General features: G+C 48.0%; 2 protein-coding genes across 6 annotated transcripts in view; both read right to left on the bottom strand.

Annotated features, from left to right (window-relative positions):
• Window positions 1-7,044: 7,044 nt before the first annotated feature.
• LOC117884837 (C->U-editing enzyme APOBEC-1-like) lies at window positions 7,045-13,927 on the bottom strand. 5 transcript variants are annotated; one of them, XM_034785707.1, is made up of 5 exons: window positions 13,351-13,925; window positions 11,235-11,265; window positions 10,377-10,777; window positions 9,073-9,194; window positions 7,045-8,457 (listed from the first exon to the last, which is right to left on the bottom strand). In XM_034785707.1, the coding sequence occupies exons 1-5, from the start codon at window positions 13,370-13,372 to the stop codon at window positions 8,314-8,316; spliced, it is 720 nt and encodes a 239-aa protein (XP_034641598.1). In that variant the 5' UTR covers window positions 13,373-13,925; the 3' UTR covers window positions 7,045-8,313. The 5 variants fall into 5 exon arrangements, with proteins under 5 accessions (XP_034641598.1, XP_034641590.1, XP_034641580.1 ...); XM_034785699.1 differs by having other exon boundaries at window positions 7,045-8,529; window positions 11,235-11,262; window positions 13,351-13,918; XM_034785689.1 differs by having other exon boundaries at window positions 7,045-8,529; window positions 13,351-13,915.
• A 1,182-nt stretch (window positions 13,928-15,109) lies between these two features.
• Window positions 15,110-17,268, bottom strand: part of LOC117884857 (C->U-editing enzyme APOBEC-1-like) — a 46,923-nt gene continuing 44,764 nt past the window's right edge. Inside the window, exon 5 of the mRNA XM_034785738.1 lies at window positions 15,110-15,645. Within this exon, the coding sequence (XP_034641629.1) occupies window positions 15,607-15,645 (39 nt within the window). The 3' untranslated portion in view covers window positions 15,110-15,606. The remainder of the gene's footprint in view (window positions 15,646-17,268) is intronic.

Raw genomic sequence — 17,268 nt, 5'->3', positions numbered from 1 at the left:
CAGATCAAGCCCTCATTCCATCTAGTCTGGTATCTGTCATGCTGCAGTGGCCAACATCACACAAAAGTGCCCATATTGCACCTGAATAACTCTACAATGCTGTAAGTGGGAGAAAAATTTCTTCCTGACACTCCTCAATCCCAGTCTCTGCTATGCATGACAGCTGATGAGTGATACTGCCATTTTAGCTGGCTTAGGCACAATTGTCGATCATGGTCAATAAAATACCCAGTCCTTTTTCAAATCCAGCACATATATGCTGTCAGTGCCACCCCGAAATATACATGTGTGCTCCTATTGGGCCTGGCTTTCAGAAAATCGGTCATACAATTATGTATGCAAAATTTCATGTACATTTCCATGCTTAAATTGCATATTCCATTTCCACAAATGAACATACAAAAGGCTAGATGCATCTCTTGTCATTTGTAGGTGTAATTATCCAGCCTGCCTGCACTATCATGGTAATTACTCATGTGTTACTTAAACAAATGTGCCTGCATTTTTGTGCATGCAATTTTGGAACTGACATTTTGCAAATCAGGCCTTTTGGGCACATTGACATCATTTTCATAGCTGACATGTACTTTATTAAATTTCCAACTGAGATGTAACTCCTCCAAGAAATAGCTAAATCTAAAAGGATGTTTAGGAAACACCTCAGTTAATGAAAGAAAAAGGAAAAGAACAACTATTTGGTGAGTGCTATATAAATGATATACATAGCAGTATATATGTGTGTATAGCTACCTAATAGAAAGAGTGCCATCTACTGTCTGGCCCATAAAAAAACCTAGCATTGTTCATACATTTGTAGGTTAAATAAAGTTGTTGTTAATTGCAAATGGCTTCCTGACTTAAGACAACAGTAACCAAAGCACAGCCATCAAAAAGCAGGGCATTCACATCTTTTCGAGAGCCAAACACATATTACTCCTGGTCATTGTTGTCAAGGCTGATTCCCCACTCTGGCACTACGAGTGCAGAAGGTGGGGGCCCGCAAGGATTCTAAAAATTAATACTGGCCACTCCAGGTTTGTATTAAACTCCCAAGGTTACAGCTTTTTTCTGACCTTGGATGGGTAGATGCTGCCACCACCCAAATGCAAAAAAACCCTTTGAAGTCAGGAAGGTGCACTTGGGAATTCCTCCCTGTGGGGTACCTTCAAGCCCTTTCCCCCCCCCCCCCCCGGGTAAGAGCTGAGAAAGAAAACAAATGAAATCAGCTGTTGCCACCAGCTAATTAAACAACATATGCACAAACCTCTTAGGACACAAAAACCCAATCCTGTTCTTAAAAAAGGTAAATTTTATTAAAAACAAACAAAAAAAGAAAATACATCTGAAACTTAGGGTATTGCTATATTTTAAAAGAGCAAATATAATAATTAAGCATCAAGAATAGTTTTCTTGAGGTCCAGCTTAATGGTTACAAGCAAAACAAAAGCATTTGGGGACTAGTACAGAGGAGTCCACAATCCATAAAGAAATAAAAGAAATAAACCTAATCGCATCTTCCTAGACATTTCCTGATCTACTTACATATCTGGGGTTTTCAATAAGTAGTTTCTAGGTATGATCTGATGATTTTTCATACCTGGCTTAAAGCTTTTTACAGCATAGTTTCAGTCCTGTCCCTGCTCTCTGGGAGAACAACACAGACTGACCAAAGGGGAGTCTTTCAATTTTAAAAAGTTCTAGCCTTCCCATTGGCTCTTTTGGCCAGTTGGCCACTCACTTCCTTTTACCTATTCATTCAGTCAGACTTTTTAACACTTTCCAGGTAAAGCAAGTAGAGAACAGCTACCAAGAGGGATTTTACAGCTAACTGGCTGGCTGGGTCCATAAAAGAGAGCTCCCCCACCCCTTCATTTATCACAATTATGGAATATCATTAAGGATCATATTGAAGCAACATGACCCAAATTACAGCTAAACAATGAAAACATACATTCAAAGCTCTGAGAAATATATTTGCGGAATGTGTCATTCTCATTACCATTAGTCATATGCTCTTCACCTCCTTGATCTCTGGCAAGTGAAGATCTCGTCTAATAAGGCCCTGCCTACATTACAACTACAACACTCCTGGGGACTCTGTTTGCAACACCATTACCCCTAACCTGGTTGCCCCTTAATATTTGGCCCAGTTTTCCAACCACTTACCATGTGAATAAATATACTCAGGCCTTGTCTACACTACGAGAGTAGTTCGAATTTACTTGCATCGAATTTTTGGAATCGATATTGCAAAGTCGAACGTCTGTGTCCACACTAAGGACAGTAATTCGACTTTGTGAGTCCACACTAACGGTGAAAGCGTCGACATTCGAAGCAGTGCACTGTGGTCAGCTATCCCACAGTTCCCGCAGTCCCCTCTGCCCATTGGAATTCTGGGTGTAGCCGGCAATGCCTTCTGGGTAACAAAATGTGTCGAGGGTGGCTTTTGGGTAACTGTCGTCATCCGTCCATCACTCCCGCCCTCCCTCCCTGAAAGCGCCGGCGGGAAATCAGTTCGCGCACTTTTCCAGTCATTGACAGCGCGGATGCCACAGCACTGCGAGCATGGAGCACGCTGCGACCATCGCTGCAGTTGTGGCCGCTCTCAACGCCTCGCAGCTTATCATACACCTTTCCCTGAGGCAGATGCAGAAAAGTCAGGCGAGGAGGCTACGGCACCGCGGTGATGTCCTGAAGTCTGAGAGTAGCACAGACCTCTCAGAAAGCAGGGGACCCAGCGCCGAGGACATCACGATGGCAATGGGTCATGTTGATGCCGTGGAACGGCGATTCTGGGCACGGGAAACAAGCACTGAGTGGTGGGACCGCATAGTGCTGCAGGTCTGGGATGAATCCCAGTGGCTGCGAAACTTTCGCATGCGGAAGGGAACTTTCCTGGAACTTTGTGAGTTGCTGTCCCCTGCCCTGAAGCGCAATGACACCCGGTTGCGAGCTGCACTGAGTGTACAGAAGCGAGTGGCCATAGCCCTCTGGAAGCTTGCAACGCCAGACAGCTACCGGTCAGTCGCGAACCAGTTCGGGGTGGGCAAATCTACCGTGGGGGTTGTTGTGATGCAAGTAGCCAAGGCAATCGTTGATGTACTGCTGCCAAAGGTAGTGACCCTGGGAAACGTGGAGGCGATCATAGATGGCTTCGCAGCGATGGGATTCCCAAACTGCGGTGGGGCCATAGATGGAACTCACATCCCTATTCTGGCACCGGACCACCAAGCCACCCAGTACATTAACCGAAAGGGCTATTTTTCCATGGTGCTGCAAGCACTGGTGGACCACAGGGGACGTTTTACCAACATCTACGTGGGATGGCCGGGCAAGGTTCATGACGCTCGTGTTTTCAGGAACTCTGGTCTGTTTAGACGGCTGCAACAAGGTATTTACTTCCCGGACCACAAAATAACTGTTGGGGATGTGGAGATGCCTATAGTCATCCTCGGGGACCCAGCCTACCCGCTAATGCCCTGGCTCATGAAGCCCTATACTGGCGCCCTGGACACTGAAAAAGAACTCTTCAACTACCGGCTGAGCAAGTGCAGAATGGTGGTGGAGTGTGCTTTTGGCCGTCTCAAGGGGAGATGGAGAAGCTTACTGACTCGCTGTGATCTCAGCGAAACCAATATCCCCATTGTTATAGCAGCTTGCTGTGTGCTCCACAATCTCTGTGAGAGCAAGGGGGAGACCTTTATGGCGGGGTGGGAGGTTGATGAAAATAGCCTGGCTGCTGATTACGCTCAGCCAGACAGCCGGGCGATTAGAAGAGACCTGCGGGAAGCGCTGTGCATCCGGGAGGCTTTGAAAGCAAAGTTCCTGAGTGAGCAGGGTAACCTGTGACTTTTAAGTTTGTGTACAGAGAAGCTGAACCTGCCCCCGTTTCTTTACCCAGTTAATGTTGACTATCCTACCCAGTTACATACCCCCTTCACCCCCTTCCAACACACGTTTCGAAATAAAAATAGTTCTACTTTGTTAATGCACACCGTTTTTTTTAATACTGTTTTCGCGGGAATTTTTTAAAACTGGGACGCAGACTGTGGTGCGGAGCGGGTGTAGTGTAGTGACGCGAATGAAGCTTCTAAACTCAAGGATTGACGGGCTCCGCTGCGGTGGGATGGTTGTTTCAACGGAGCCTGTCACCCCTCCTGATCGGGACTGTGTGTATGGGGGGGCTATGTGACTTTGTGGCAGGGGGAGGACGATTACAGATCCCCTGCTGCATGGCTCTGTGATCCTGCATAAGGACTGCCGCTTAAGATCTGTAACTGCCCTCCCCCGCCACAAAGTCACAGAGCAACCCACCCCCCACCACATAACATGAAAACAACCTCCCAGACTAACCAGGGTAACTAGTCACTGCATCACTGCACTGTGTATGTGCCCTGCTGCTGTGCCTGCCCCCGCCTATGTACCCTGCCAAAGGTGACTGTCCTGTCCAATTACCAACCCCCTTTCCCCTCCTCCTCCAAAAGAACATGATTGAAACAGTAGTTAACATGAACGTATTTTTTATTATCAACTACACATGGAACTGGGAGGTGAAACTTGGACGGGGGCTTGTGTCAGGCGGGAAGGAAAGAACTTTTCAAGTTTTGGGGAATGAGAGCCTTCTGCTACTAGAGCTCTCTGCAGGGGTGGAGTGAGAGTTAGCAGGGACTCTGCCGCCTCTCCTTCTTTGCACTTTGGGTGAGGTGGGTATGGGACTTGGTGGCGGGGGAGGGCGGTTAGAGATGGACTGCAGCGGGGCTCTGTCCTCCTGCCTCCGTTCCTGCAGAACATCCACAAGGCGCCGGAGCGTGTCTGTTTGCTCCCTCAGTAGTCCAAGCAGCGTTTGAGTCGCCTGCTGGTCTTCCTGCCGCCACCTCTCCTCCCGATCCATGTTTGCTTGCTGCATTTGGGTCAATTTCTCCCGCCACTGGGTCTGCTGTGCTGCCTGGGCTTGGGAACAGGCCATAAGTTCAGAGAACATGTCCTCCCGTGTCCTCTTCTTCCTATGCCTAATCTTCGCTAGCCTCTGGGAGTGTGATGCCAGGCTAGGTTGTGAGACAGTCGCAGATGTGGCTGTGGGAATGGGAAAAAGGGAGTGAATTCCTCAGAAAGATAAATGTAGTTGTGAACCAAGAACATAGTCTTTCTCTGTGAACAAGACCATGCACAGCACCTATCACATGCGCACTCAGCACAAGGTCGAATTCTCGGCCTTCGCATTCAGTGCCTGGGGTCTTCCACAGCACATTTGAGAAGCGGGGCAGCACAACGGAATTTCTGTTGCAGGCAGACATGGTAAGCCGTAGACTTGTGGCAGTTTAAAACTTTTATATTACCACTGGCCTCATTTCACATTTAAAGCAATGTCAGTACCTGCTGCCAGCAATCCGGCAAGCGGGAACTCTGCCCCTGTCCCACCCCCTCGCGGCTGTCCCCAGGAACGATCCCTTTCGGCAGCCCCTCTCCCGCCTCCACCGCGTGGCTGCAAACCAGCGGTTACAGTTCTGTAAAGGAACGAGCAAGCAGTCCCAACACTAACATTCCCCTACCTAATTCAAAGCAGGTCACCATGGGCGACATCACCCTGATGAGGATCTCTGACAGCGAGAGAGAGAGAATGCTCCGGGAAAGCCTCCAAAGACCAGGGCCGTATGCCGCCCTGCTGTGCAGAGCAATGATTCCCGAGTACTTGATAGTCTCGTGGCGCGGCAACGTGTCGTACTTCGGAGGACCCAATAAGGCCGCTCTCCCCAGGAACCTCATGCAACGGCTTTCCAATTACCTCCAGGAGAGCTTCATCGAGATGTCCCGGGAGGATTACTGCTCTATCCCTGCACATATAGACCGCATTTTACTCTAGCTGCAGTAGCAGGGACTAAACAGTAGAGCGGCTTGGGCAGGACAATCACGGAAAACCGGACATTGCTAGATTTTTTTTCAAAACTTGCACTGCCCATGACTGAACCGTTAAGTGCCTAGGGCAAAGTAATCATGAACAACCCATTCTTTTAATTGTTAATATTCCTGTTCTGTTAAAAATAAATGTTTAGATGTTTACAACACTTACTGGCTGATCCTTCCCCAGATTCTGTGTCCGGGGTAACGGCTGGGGACGCTTCGTAGGGGATCTCTGTAAGGGTGATGAAGAGATCCTGGCTGTCGGGGAAATCAGCGTTGTGAGCGCTGCCGACTGCCTCGTCCTCCTTATCTCCTTCCTCATCTTCCCCGTCCGCTAACATGTCCGAGGAACCGGCCGTGGACAATATCCCATCCTCAGAGTCCACGGTCAGTGGTGGGGTAGTGGTGGCGGCCGCACCGAGGATGGAATGCAGTGCCTCATAGAAACGGGATGTCTGGGGATGGGATCCGGAGCGTCCGTTTGCCTCTTTGGTCTTCTGGTAGCCTTGTCTCAGCTCCTTGATTTTCACGCGGCACTGCGTTGCATCCCGGCTGTATCCTCTCTCTGACATGTCTTTTGAGATCTTCTCATAGATCTTTGCATTCCGTTTCTTGGAGCGCAGCTCAGAAAGCACGGACTCATCGCCCCACACAGCGATGAGATCCAAGACTTCCCGATCAGTCCATGCTGGGGCCCTCTTTCTATTCACAGACTGCACGGCCATCACTGCTGGAGAGCTCTGCATCGTTGCCAGTGCTGCTGTGATCGCCACGATGTCCAGACAGGAAATGAGATTCAAACTGGCCAGACAGGAAAAGGAATTCAAATTCAAATTTTCCCGGGGCTTTTCCTGTGTGGCTGGTCAGAGCATCCGAGCTCGTACTGCTGTCCAGAGCGTCAACAGAGTGGTGCACTGTGGGATAGCTCCCGGAGCTATTAGCGTCGATTTCCATCCACACCTAGCCTAATTCGACATGGCCATGTCGAATTTAGCACTACTCCCCTCGTCGGGGAGGAGTACAGAAGTCGAATTAAAGAGACCTCTATGTCGAACTAAATAGCATCGCAGTGTGGACGGGTGCAGGGTTAATTCGATGTAATGGCGCTAACTTCGACATAAACGCCTAGTGTAGACCAGGCCTCAGATGGACAATCCTATTGGCTTCAACAGTTATTCAAGTTTGTGTATGCAGGATTGGGCTTCTGGGTCCTACTTAGAGAGGGGAAGTTAACTGTGTCTGAGTTGTAACCTGATTATGAAAGTTCTGGCCTTCCCTACAAATTGGAGCAATGATTGTGACTGGTTCAGGGGTCAACTGAGCATGTAGCCAGTTCCCTGGCATGGCTGAATGTCTAGTGTAGATGGGGGCTAAGAACTCATTATAGTCTAAAAGACTAATATTTAGATGTCATTCAAAGCCACTTGCAATTCTGCAGGGTATAAAACTGAGGCTGTTACTCCAATTCACAAGTGCACTCACTTTAAAATCTCCTCTTTGCATCTCCAGTTTGAAATTATTGCTAATTATGGATCATTGATAAGGCACTAGGCATACCTGAGCTGTATCTATAGTAATGTAATTTACTAAAGCACTCTTCCCTAAATGTACCTAGTACAAGGATTGCTCCTTAGGAAATACACACCTCTTCTTCCGCCCGTGATCTCATTTGCATTGGTACAAATCTAGAGTAACTCCAGTGAATTCAGTGTAGTTACTCAGGATTTACACCAATATAGATGAAAACAGAATCTAGCTCATTTCAGTTAATTGAATAGGAGACATTAGGGTCATCTATTCATGAGACTGGACAATGGTCCAGGTCAGTATAATGATGATGCTGGTCATTCTGTTGATTGGTTGATGGCCAAGTTTTGTATCTGGGTGTGTAGCTGTAACTGGATGCTTGTAGACAGGTAGTTACTTTTTGGAATGTCTGCACTGCAAATGAAGGTGTGATTGTACCATGGTAAAGCATATCCATGTTAGCTTTAATCTAGTGGAGTACAGGTAACAATAGTAGTGTAGATGTCATGGCATAGGCTTCAGCATGGGCTAGCAACCAGAGTACAAATCCTCCAGGGAGCCTGTCTATATACTCTGGTTGCTAACCTGCTCTGAAGGCCATGTCACCACATCTACACTACTATTGTTACCTGTTCTCATCAGTTTAGAGATAACACAGGCACACCTACCTTTGCTACAATCACAATCTTCACTTGTACTGTAGATATTCCAAAACAAAAACAAAAACCCTACCTGTATACAAGCATCCAATCATAGCTATACACCAAGGTACAAGACTGGGCCAACCCTTTGCCTGGTTGATGGTTCAGGCTTGAACAATGGTTGGTGCTCCAGGATAGTATGTTGGTGTACGCTGTTGATTGACTTGTGTCTAGGCTTGAGCACAGGTCACTGCTTGTGACTGACTGGTGGTCCAGGAAAATACATTGATGGGTACCAGTGCTCAGCTGATGGCCTAGGCCTGAAAATCAGTCGCTGCTGGTGACTGTTTGCTGTGTGGAGACTTTGCCAGAGTATTTTTCTATGAGATTCCTGTAAAACGAGTTGGAAAACAGGTGAGCCAGTGTAATTCTTCAGCCAAATCTGTAAACAAGGAGGTAGACCCTGGTACAAACAGAGAAAATGATATTAAAAGAACTTTGGAAGCTAACTGTCCAATGGCATCATGATAGGGTCACTTGGGCTTTTCAAGGGAAGTGGCAACAATAAAGAACCTTTCCCTTGAGCTGCAATCACTGCCACTTTTCAACAGTGTTTCTGAGAAGAAATTTGAAAGGAAATCCATAAAATACGCAATGTCCCTATGAACCCAGATGGCACTCTCCATGTATTAGAGCTGAGCCATGAAAATGGGTCATCAGAGCCAGAGGAGATGTCGATGGAGAGACATGAAATCTCCTAGTGATGGGACATAGTCCTCCTTAGGCTAAATTCCACCCTCCTGGTCTAATCTGGTGCAACCTCACTTCAATGGAGTTCTGCCCATTTACTCCATGGCTGAATTTGATTCCCTCTGTGAAGAGCCAGGAAGAGAGCTCTGGTCTCTTGACTACCAGTTCTATGCTTCAACCACAGGACCATCTCCTTTTACCTACACGTGACTCTGGATCAATTCTCTCCCCACCCCAGCATTAAGCACCTACCAACCTGCAGGATACACTGGAATTCAAGCATATAGAATATCATCCATGGAGTGAAGTAGCAGGGCCAGTAAATATCATCTTCTCTGACTCGGTGGTCGACAAATGTTCTCCAACAGTAGTCATAAGCTGAGTGAATAACAAGATTACTAGTCACATGGTGAAGGACACAACAAAGGGACTGATACACCAATCATCACCTGCCCTGAGTTTGATCAAGGCAAGGGAGGAGAAGCCTTGATAGAGGTGACACTTGAACTGCTGGTGTAACCCACACAGCTCCTGGGTTTGGTGTTCTGTCCCATCTAGTGGTACCAAGACCACTTAGAGAGAGAGTTAAATGAGTCTGCTCCACAGCCTTAGCTAACAACCAGTTGGATTTTAGCTTATGCAGTAGAGGCTCGTGCACTAAGCTCCAGAGGCTCCAGGTTCAATCCTGCCTGCCGATGACAGTAGCTTGTTGGCATTACACTGGCACCTGGAGATGCCTGCCCTGCGTGAAGCTCCAATCTCAAGCTGAAGGGGATGTCCTCATTATTGCTCAGGACACAGTGACCCAGGGAGGAGAAAATGGCACTAAGAACAACAACATAAAGACGTGCCCACATGCTCAAAAGTGGAAGGGACACCTATATACCAAAAGCAACAGAGGGTTCTGTATTGGAGCATAAGCTTTCGTGGGTGAATGCCCACTTCATCAGACTAACACGACTACCCCTCTGATACTATATACCAAAGACTTTCTGAAACTTGGACAGTGTGGAGCTGACATCGAGCTCCTAATGGGGTTGGTTTGAGACATAAGTGATGTAGCCTACAGCGCTGTACCCTAAGAGTGTGCCTCATGAGGGTGGCTCTTGTACCTGTGATGGCTGGGGAATCTATCTGACTCCAGGTAGCCTTATGGGGGGGGGGATAGTTCTCTCCAAGAGCTTCCCCACCCTCTGGGAAGGGAACAGGCAGAACCAGCAGGGGGAGATGGGGGGAGACAGAGAAAAAGCAGGGGGTAAGATAAGTTGTTAAAACTCCACTCTCTTTGCAGGGAATAGCATGTGCAAATATTTGAACCAACCCATTGACCTCCACCCCCACCGCATTTCCCTAGAAATGAATCAATGTTTGGCCAATATGGCAGTGTCTGATTGTGGATTGACCCTCACCAGCTCATTTCACATGGCCATCAAACCGGAATGACTTTCATGCACTACTAGCCTGGGACCTAACTGGCACCAGTGGCCTAGAAGTGAAAGGCTTCATGTCCCATTCCCCAGTGTCCAGAACTGAGGTACCTGTAACCTTGGGCAGTGTTACCTGGCAGGCTCATGATGTAAATGTTCACTCCACTGCTCACCAGGTCCCTGAGGCCTTGCCGGTTCCGTTCATCTCTGAGCCTGAAGAGCCTCCCTATGTAGATTTGCAGGGACACTTTGGGATGGGCCCGTAGGAAGTGAATGATCAGTCTGCAACACAGCCCACAGGGGCTCCAAGACAGGAACCAGATGATGGAGCAGCGCACTGAAGGCCTGTGGTGTATCGCCTTGAAGTCATTTTCCAGGCAGTTGATTTCGGCATGCTGGGTGGGGGTGTTTGGGCACCACTTCCTCCAGAACTTCGTGCTGCTGCCCCACTTAATTTCATAGAGTAGGTAGGTCAGCTTGGGAAATGCGCTGGGGTCAAAGATCGCCCTAAATTCCTTTGGCTGTATCTTCCACCTGAAACCCACATTCCATCACTGGTATCTTTAATGACTCCCATGTAGCAAAAGAGACAGAGGGTGAGGATGGGAGAGGGACAGTTTGTATGGTCTTAGTACCGCCTCTTTGCTGTCAGACAAGCTGCCTGTATGACTGTGTGTCCCCAGGTCCTGTCTCTAATAATGGGATATATGATACCTGGGACTTCTGGATCGGGGTTCAGTCTGAGCTGCAGCTTGATTGTAAAGGAAGGCAATAATTCTGTCTACAATAAAGCAAGGCACCATGGCTGCAGTGTACTGCACCAGGACCTAGATCACTATGAAAAAGACAGAGAGACGAGAAAGGAAAGGAAAATAGCAAGATGCTTTTGAGATAGCAGAAGTTTAAGGGGAGGAAAATCCACCCTCCCTCCACTCCCTCTGAAATTCTCTGTGGCACCAGTCACGTACCAGACTAGAGCTGTCATTCTTACCTGTGGCTAGCACTTCTGGATGGATGACCTACTGGAAGAGAGAACGGAGAGTCACCTATGAGCTAGTACAAATACAGGGTGGGTTGGGGGTGGAGGCGATTTTTGGGATCCCAGTTCTCATCCCAGGGATCCAGGACAGCATCTTAGGAAATCAGTGACCATTCACACCCACGTATTCCTTACAGTGGAAGTCCAGAGAAATGTGACCCTGCTCCTTCCTAATTGCACCAGCTTTCTGCTATGTACTGTCATCCTTACCTGAGGGGTGCTATGCACGGTGCCCTCTGGGGATATATACTCCTTACGCCTAAGGAGTTTAACTGGGTTGGAAATTGGATGGGAGACTACCACAGACAGCTTTAATATATCAGGAAGCAGTGACTTTGTAGGGGATTTCTTCTCTCAGAATCAGCAGTCAGGTACGTGGATCAGTAGCGGGTGCTCTTCTCTCTGAGTCAGCACTGACCCTAGCATAGCACTAAGGGGCGCTGTGCTGCAGGGAGTGGGGTGGCAGGTTCAGTAGGGGATGCTCTCTCCTCTGAGACACCACTACCCTGTAACCCTGGTGTGGTGCTGGGGATGTCTCTAGATGAGATATAAGACCAAGGATGGGGTGGTTAGAATCCCTTGACACTCTTTGTAGGAGTAGCATTGTTAACCCTGGTGTCCTGGGTAAATTCTCATTTGTGTTACTGTACTTTGTCTCCCAACAATTCTCCCTGTAGTTTCAGCTGGCTACTAGATTTTTCTTCACTCGCAGTCAGCTGTGTGCTGTTGCTGTGCTCTGCTAAACAGTGGCCATGCTCCACCCCAGAGGTTCTCCTCTGACACCATTTGTACTTCAGTGCAACTCCGTTTATTTCAGTGGAGTCCCTCCTCACTTAGAGTGGTGTAAGAGGAGAATCAGGCCCTTTGCATCAGCTCGTGAAACGTTTTGGAAGGGCTCAGCCTGGAAGACATTAGGGAAATGTTTGTTCTTTGTGATGTTAGATCCTGCCAAATTGCCCCATGTTACTGACACGGCTCCTCTTCCCCGTGATCTCAGTCTCTCCTGTCTGTGATTTTCCTTTGAGTCCCTTTCTCCAGAACCTCGCATGCATCCCTGAGCTCCCGGAATGGAGCTGCCATCCTGCTCTTGTGCAACTGGTTTGGTTCGTAGGAGCCTTGAAGGCGATAGCAGAAAGAATGAAAATATAGACCTAGTGACCTTGGTTCCCAGGCCTGGGAGGAAACATCTTGGCGCCTTTGCAAGGGGATTAGATAAAGTTCAAAGGGAGTTTAAGAACGCTCTTGGTGTGTCAGATTTTAACCCTTTTTGTCCCAGAGCAAAGTCAGTTTTCGCTACCCTACTTGCAAGAGGGACTCTTAATAGCAGTGCTCCCAATGATGTGGGTACATGACTGCTAGGAGCTAGATCGGCTAATTCACAGACAGAGAACTATGTTCACTCTCTTACAGGAATACAAAAATAAATACTTTTCATTCAACACTGGCTGCCATGACATGGTTATAACCAGCCTGGGGCTGCATCAGAAGCAATGCCCTAGGAATGAAAGGCTCCGTATCCCAGCCCCCAAACCCCGGGCCATCCAGTCTCCCTCACCTGGTGCTGGCTCAGGCCCAGTGCTGCAGACAGGTCTCCTATCCCATTCCTTGACTCTCTTGGATCAGCTGGTAACCCTGCCACCCCCTGCTACTACCTGGGGCTTGCTTGCATTTCTTACCCCAGAGATTATCTCAGCACTATTCCAATCTCAGTTCCCCTGAGTCAGCCACCCTCCCCTTGAGACTTGTATTTTCAATAATTTGCATCCTTTAGGGACAAATCTTACCACACATTTTATACCTAGGCATGCAAGCATAGACACATATGCCCCTGCACCCAGAAACACATACACAGAGATACAAATACACACCGATAAAAACATATGCATTATACAAAGAACCCCATATCCAAACATCCACTCCTACACATCCCTGCATGATCACAAGTGCTCACAAACACATGCAAACATACAACATGCACACATATACACAATCATTCACCTCAAATAATCACACAACTCGGGTACACATAGACAGACACACACATTCTCTCTTTCGCCTACACACATACCGGTCTCTGTGGAAGAAGTCATGGCTTCCTTTTCCTTTCTTCTAGCCTCCTGGTCTGTGGGATGGTCTTTTTCTCTCTTAACTGAGACACTTTATCTCTTTCAGTTCCTGTTCATGAGAGCTGGCATTGCTCAGAGCGAAGGGATGGTAACCACTCAGCGCCCTGGAGATTAGACTGCAGGGAACAATCTTGCCCTAGAAGCGGAGGGGCTGGGGGCTAGTGGGAGGAGCATGGGAGGGAGTGGGGAAAGGGAATGGATGAGTGACCTGAGAAGTCTTCCCCATTTCTAACCTCTTTGGCTGTCCTGGAGGAAGGGGAGTTTTCGCAAGTGATGAAGGACAGGGCAGGGACACAGAAGACTTTCTTTATACAGGCACAAAGGTATTTGCCAGCCTGTTCTCTTTCTATGCCCCCTTTCCAGTGAAGGCAGCTTCGGACCAGATCCATTTACAAGCACCCCCCTTCCCTACTGAACACAGAGGTTGCTGTGGCCACACAAAGGGCAACAGCCATCCGGCCTTGGGGCCTTTATGGCCTGTGCATTGTGGAGAACTCCTCCAGCAAAGTGGTAGGGAGGCTTTACTCCCTGAGAGAGGAGAGAAGTGATTTATTTGGCGAGGAGGGGAGTCTCTCCCATCCTTTCTAAATCAGTCATTCGCTGGCCCCAGACATTCCAGAGCTCCCCAGCTCTGGGTGCTGCATCTGCCCTCCCCTCCTGCCTGGGGCTTTGCTGGTTTCCAAGGTCATTTGGTCAACATACGATGATACATTATCCACCTCGGTCTGCAGCTTGGAGACCTGGGTGTGGCTCCCTCTCCCACACAGCCCCAGGAATGCCACAACCATAAATCACTGGGGCAGAGGAGGGGAGAGAGGAATAGCCACTGGAAACCCCTCACTCATTTTTCAGCCAAAGCTTTGTACTTCCTGCTATTGCTGTTTGCAGACCCAGGAGAACAAGTGATTTTTCCATGTTACACAGTGGCAGTGCCAGACAGTGCCCCCTGCCCAGAATGTCTGGGAATCACGTAGGTGGGTGTTCCCATCGACTCCCAGTCAGCAGTCTTTCCCCATTGCCAACGGCAAGAGGCTGGGAGTGGAATATCTGGAAGCTCCCACAACAGCCAGCACTCCTGTACCTTCCCTTCCTGTTGAGAGAGGCTGGGAGCAGGTAGCTAGGAGCTGCCCACCGCCTCTATTCCTGCACCATTCCCTTCTGTGCCTCCTCCTGGGAAAGCATGAGACTGCAGTAGCACTGAAGTCTTTACAATTCTTACACTGTTTGATGTGGTGCCTCTTGGAATTACATTGGGATGGAGGCAAACGACACATTAAAACTTCGGTAAAATATAAGCACTAACAGCAGCGCTTCCTCTGAAGGAACATTTTGTGTTTCATTCTGTTCTTTCTTAATGGTCAGAAATAATACAGAAAATAAAACCAAGAAATCCAGTGAGAGAAAAATAAACTCCAGTAATAAAATAGCAGGAAAAATTCTCTCTGAAATACAAATCCATATAAAAATGATCTGCTTGTGAATTCCTGATGCAAACAGTTAATTGCTTTGACTTGATAATGGTAGTGTCTTAAGGTGCAGTAAATATGATTGAGACAAGGTGGGTGAGGTAATCTCTCTTATTGAACCCAACTTTTGTTGGTGAGAGAGACAAGCTTTTGAGCTACACAGAGCTCTTCTTCAGTTCACAGAGCTCTGTGTAGCCTGAAAGCTTGTCCCTTCTACCAACATGAATTGGTCCAATAAAAGAAATTACCTCGTCCACCTTGTCTCACTCATTCCTGGGACTAACATGGCTGCAACAACAATGCAAACATAAATACTGTTGGATTGTCCTGATCACCGAGGTAGAAGGCACAGAGACATCTCCAACTGCAGATACAAAGGGATCTGCTCCAACTCCTGTCCCCTACTCAAAGAGCATACAGGGCTGGTGAGGAGACTCGATCCCCCCACCCTGGTGTGTTGCATATGGAGACCCAAGGTCCTGTTAAATATCGATTGGCTGCTTCTTCAGAACTTCTTGCTGGCTGTTTCTGAGTGGCTCCTTTTGCAGCCCTGTTGTCTGGCGATGATTGGCTGGTGCTTTAGGCTAGTAGGTCAATAGATGTGGGTGTGAAGCTGGCAAGTCAGGATTCTAATGTAAGGGCTGCCAGTCATTGACTGCTGCAAGGTACTCTTATAAAAGCATTTGGCACTAGTTGTCTCACAGGATGAGATTGAAGGTGTGCTGCTGATACTCAGGGGTGTGCATGTCTTGCTAACAACGAAGGGAGACCCTGGTGGGAAAAGAGAAAACTGGGTGTTAAAAGTGAAAGGCCAAAAGCCGATTGTTTTATCTTTAGCATCAATCAGAGGTTTAAAATTAAGTGTCTTTCACAGGAAATCATTCTTAACTCCTTCCAGCAGGAAGTGTTCCTCACATCCCTGTGAGATTGTAAGGGAGATCAGTGGTCACCTGCAATCATAGGGCTTACTGTGCATTATAACTCAGCTGTGGAAACAGAAGCAGGGGTGATTTCAAGGCAGGCAAAACTCCCAGCTGTCTCCAAGGAAAGCAGGATACGGAACCATATTTTGCACTTTTATCTGAGACATATTTTCAGCAGATGTGTTCTGAATTTCTTAGGGTATGTCTACACTACGAGAGTAGTTCGATTTTACTTAAATCGAATTTGTGGAACCGATATTAAAAAGTTGAACGTGTGTATCCACACTAAGGACAGTAATTCGATTTTGTGAGTCCACACTAATGGGGCAAGCGTTGACATTGGAAGCGGTGCACTGTGGGCAGCTATCCTACAGTTCCCGCAGTCCCCGCTGCCCATTGGAATTCTGAGTCGAGCCCCCAATGCCTGCTGGGGCAAAAAATGTGTCGAGGGTGATTTTGGGTAACTGTCGTCATTCAACCGTCACTCCCGCCCTACCTCCCTGAAAGCACCGGTGGGCAATCACTTTGCGCACTTTTCTGGTGAGTGACAGCGCAGACACCACAGCACTGTGAGCATGGAGCCCGCTGCGACCATCGCTGCAGTTATGGCCGTTGTCAACACCTCACACCTGTTGTGGTCAAAGACACCCACGCAATGATTTTAGTTCAAAGACTCAAGCCTGAGGCCAGTTTATTGACATACATACCAGTGCACTGGGGTGCAGTCCGAAGACTGACACCCCAAGGGCCGCTCGCAGACGGGTTTTTATTTCATTGAACCACAAGCAAAGTACAAACAATACGTCATGAGTTAAGAAACTGGGGTTGGGGTCAGCCCCTCCACCAAACCACAAGTTAAGAAATTAGGGTTGGGGTCAGTCCCTCCCCTAAACCGCGAGTTAAGAAACTAGGGTTGGGGTCAGTCCCCCCTCCCCCCTTCTCCCCTGGTACCTTCCTCATTATTTTCCGAGAATTGGGTGTTTATTTGGGTAGAGGGGCGCTTGGTGGTTTTCTCCGGGGTGGTACTTGGCACCAGTTTGGGTACATTTCTCAAGACACGTTATTTTCCGGGGTCTTTTGGTTAAAGATGGGGGGGGGGTTCCATGGGACGCCTAAAGAGGATCTATGATTGGCTATTTTTGCAGATAGCTGGAATCACAGAGTGGGTCACAGATCACCCAAAGCATGAGTTAAGAAATTGCATTTAGCTAAAGTTACCTATTGCTTCACACAAGTGGTTATTATATTTCATTAGTCATGAACATATTTCATTAGTGCTGCTGCTGGGGCTTTTTTATTCTTTGCCTCCTTGCCCCCCCCCCCTCCTCTGGTCATGACCCTTGACTGAGTTTGGCAGGGAATTGTGCAGTCCAGTCTAGTTCAGGCCCTGGCCTGGGCCCTGGCCTGTATTGCTTTGTGTAAGGGTAGTTAGCATAACAGATCTCTGTTGGAGGGTTTATTTTGGGGCCTT

The sequence above is a fragment of the Trachemys scripta genome, chromosome 1 (assembly GCF_013100865.1).
Source record: "Trachemys scripta elegans isolate TJP31775 chromosome 1, CAS_Tse_1.0, whole genome shotgun sequence".
NCBI classification, from domain to species: Eukaryota; Metazoa; Chordata; order Testudines; family Emydidae; genus Trachemys; species Trachemys scripta.
This window is presented reverse-complemented; position numbering and strand designations above follow the sequence as displayed.

Bases quoted from the DNA above. Each gene is read 5' to 3' on its own strand.
- LOC117884837 (XM_034785689.1), bottom strand. From the start codon at position 13,372: ATGACTTCTTCCACAGAGACCG. The intron at 10,778-11,234 runs GTAAGAATGACA...TGTGGGTTTCAG, and splicing joins TCCAGAAGTGCTAGCCACAG to GTGGAAGATACAGCCAAAGG. The intron at 8,530-9,072 runs GTTGGTAGGTGC...TGTTTGTACCAG, and splicing joins AATTCCAGTGTATCCTGCAG to GGTCTACCTCCTTGTTTACA.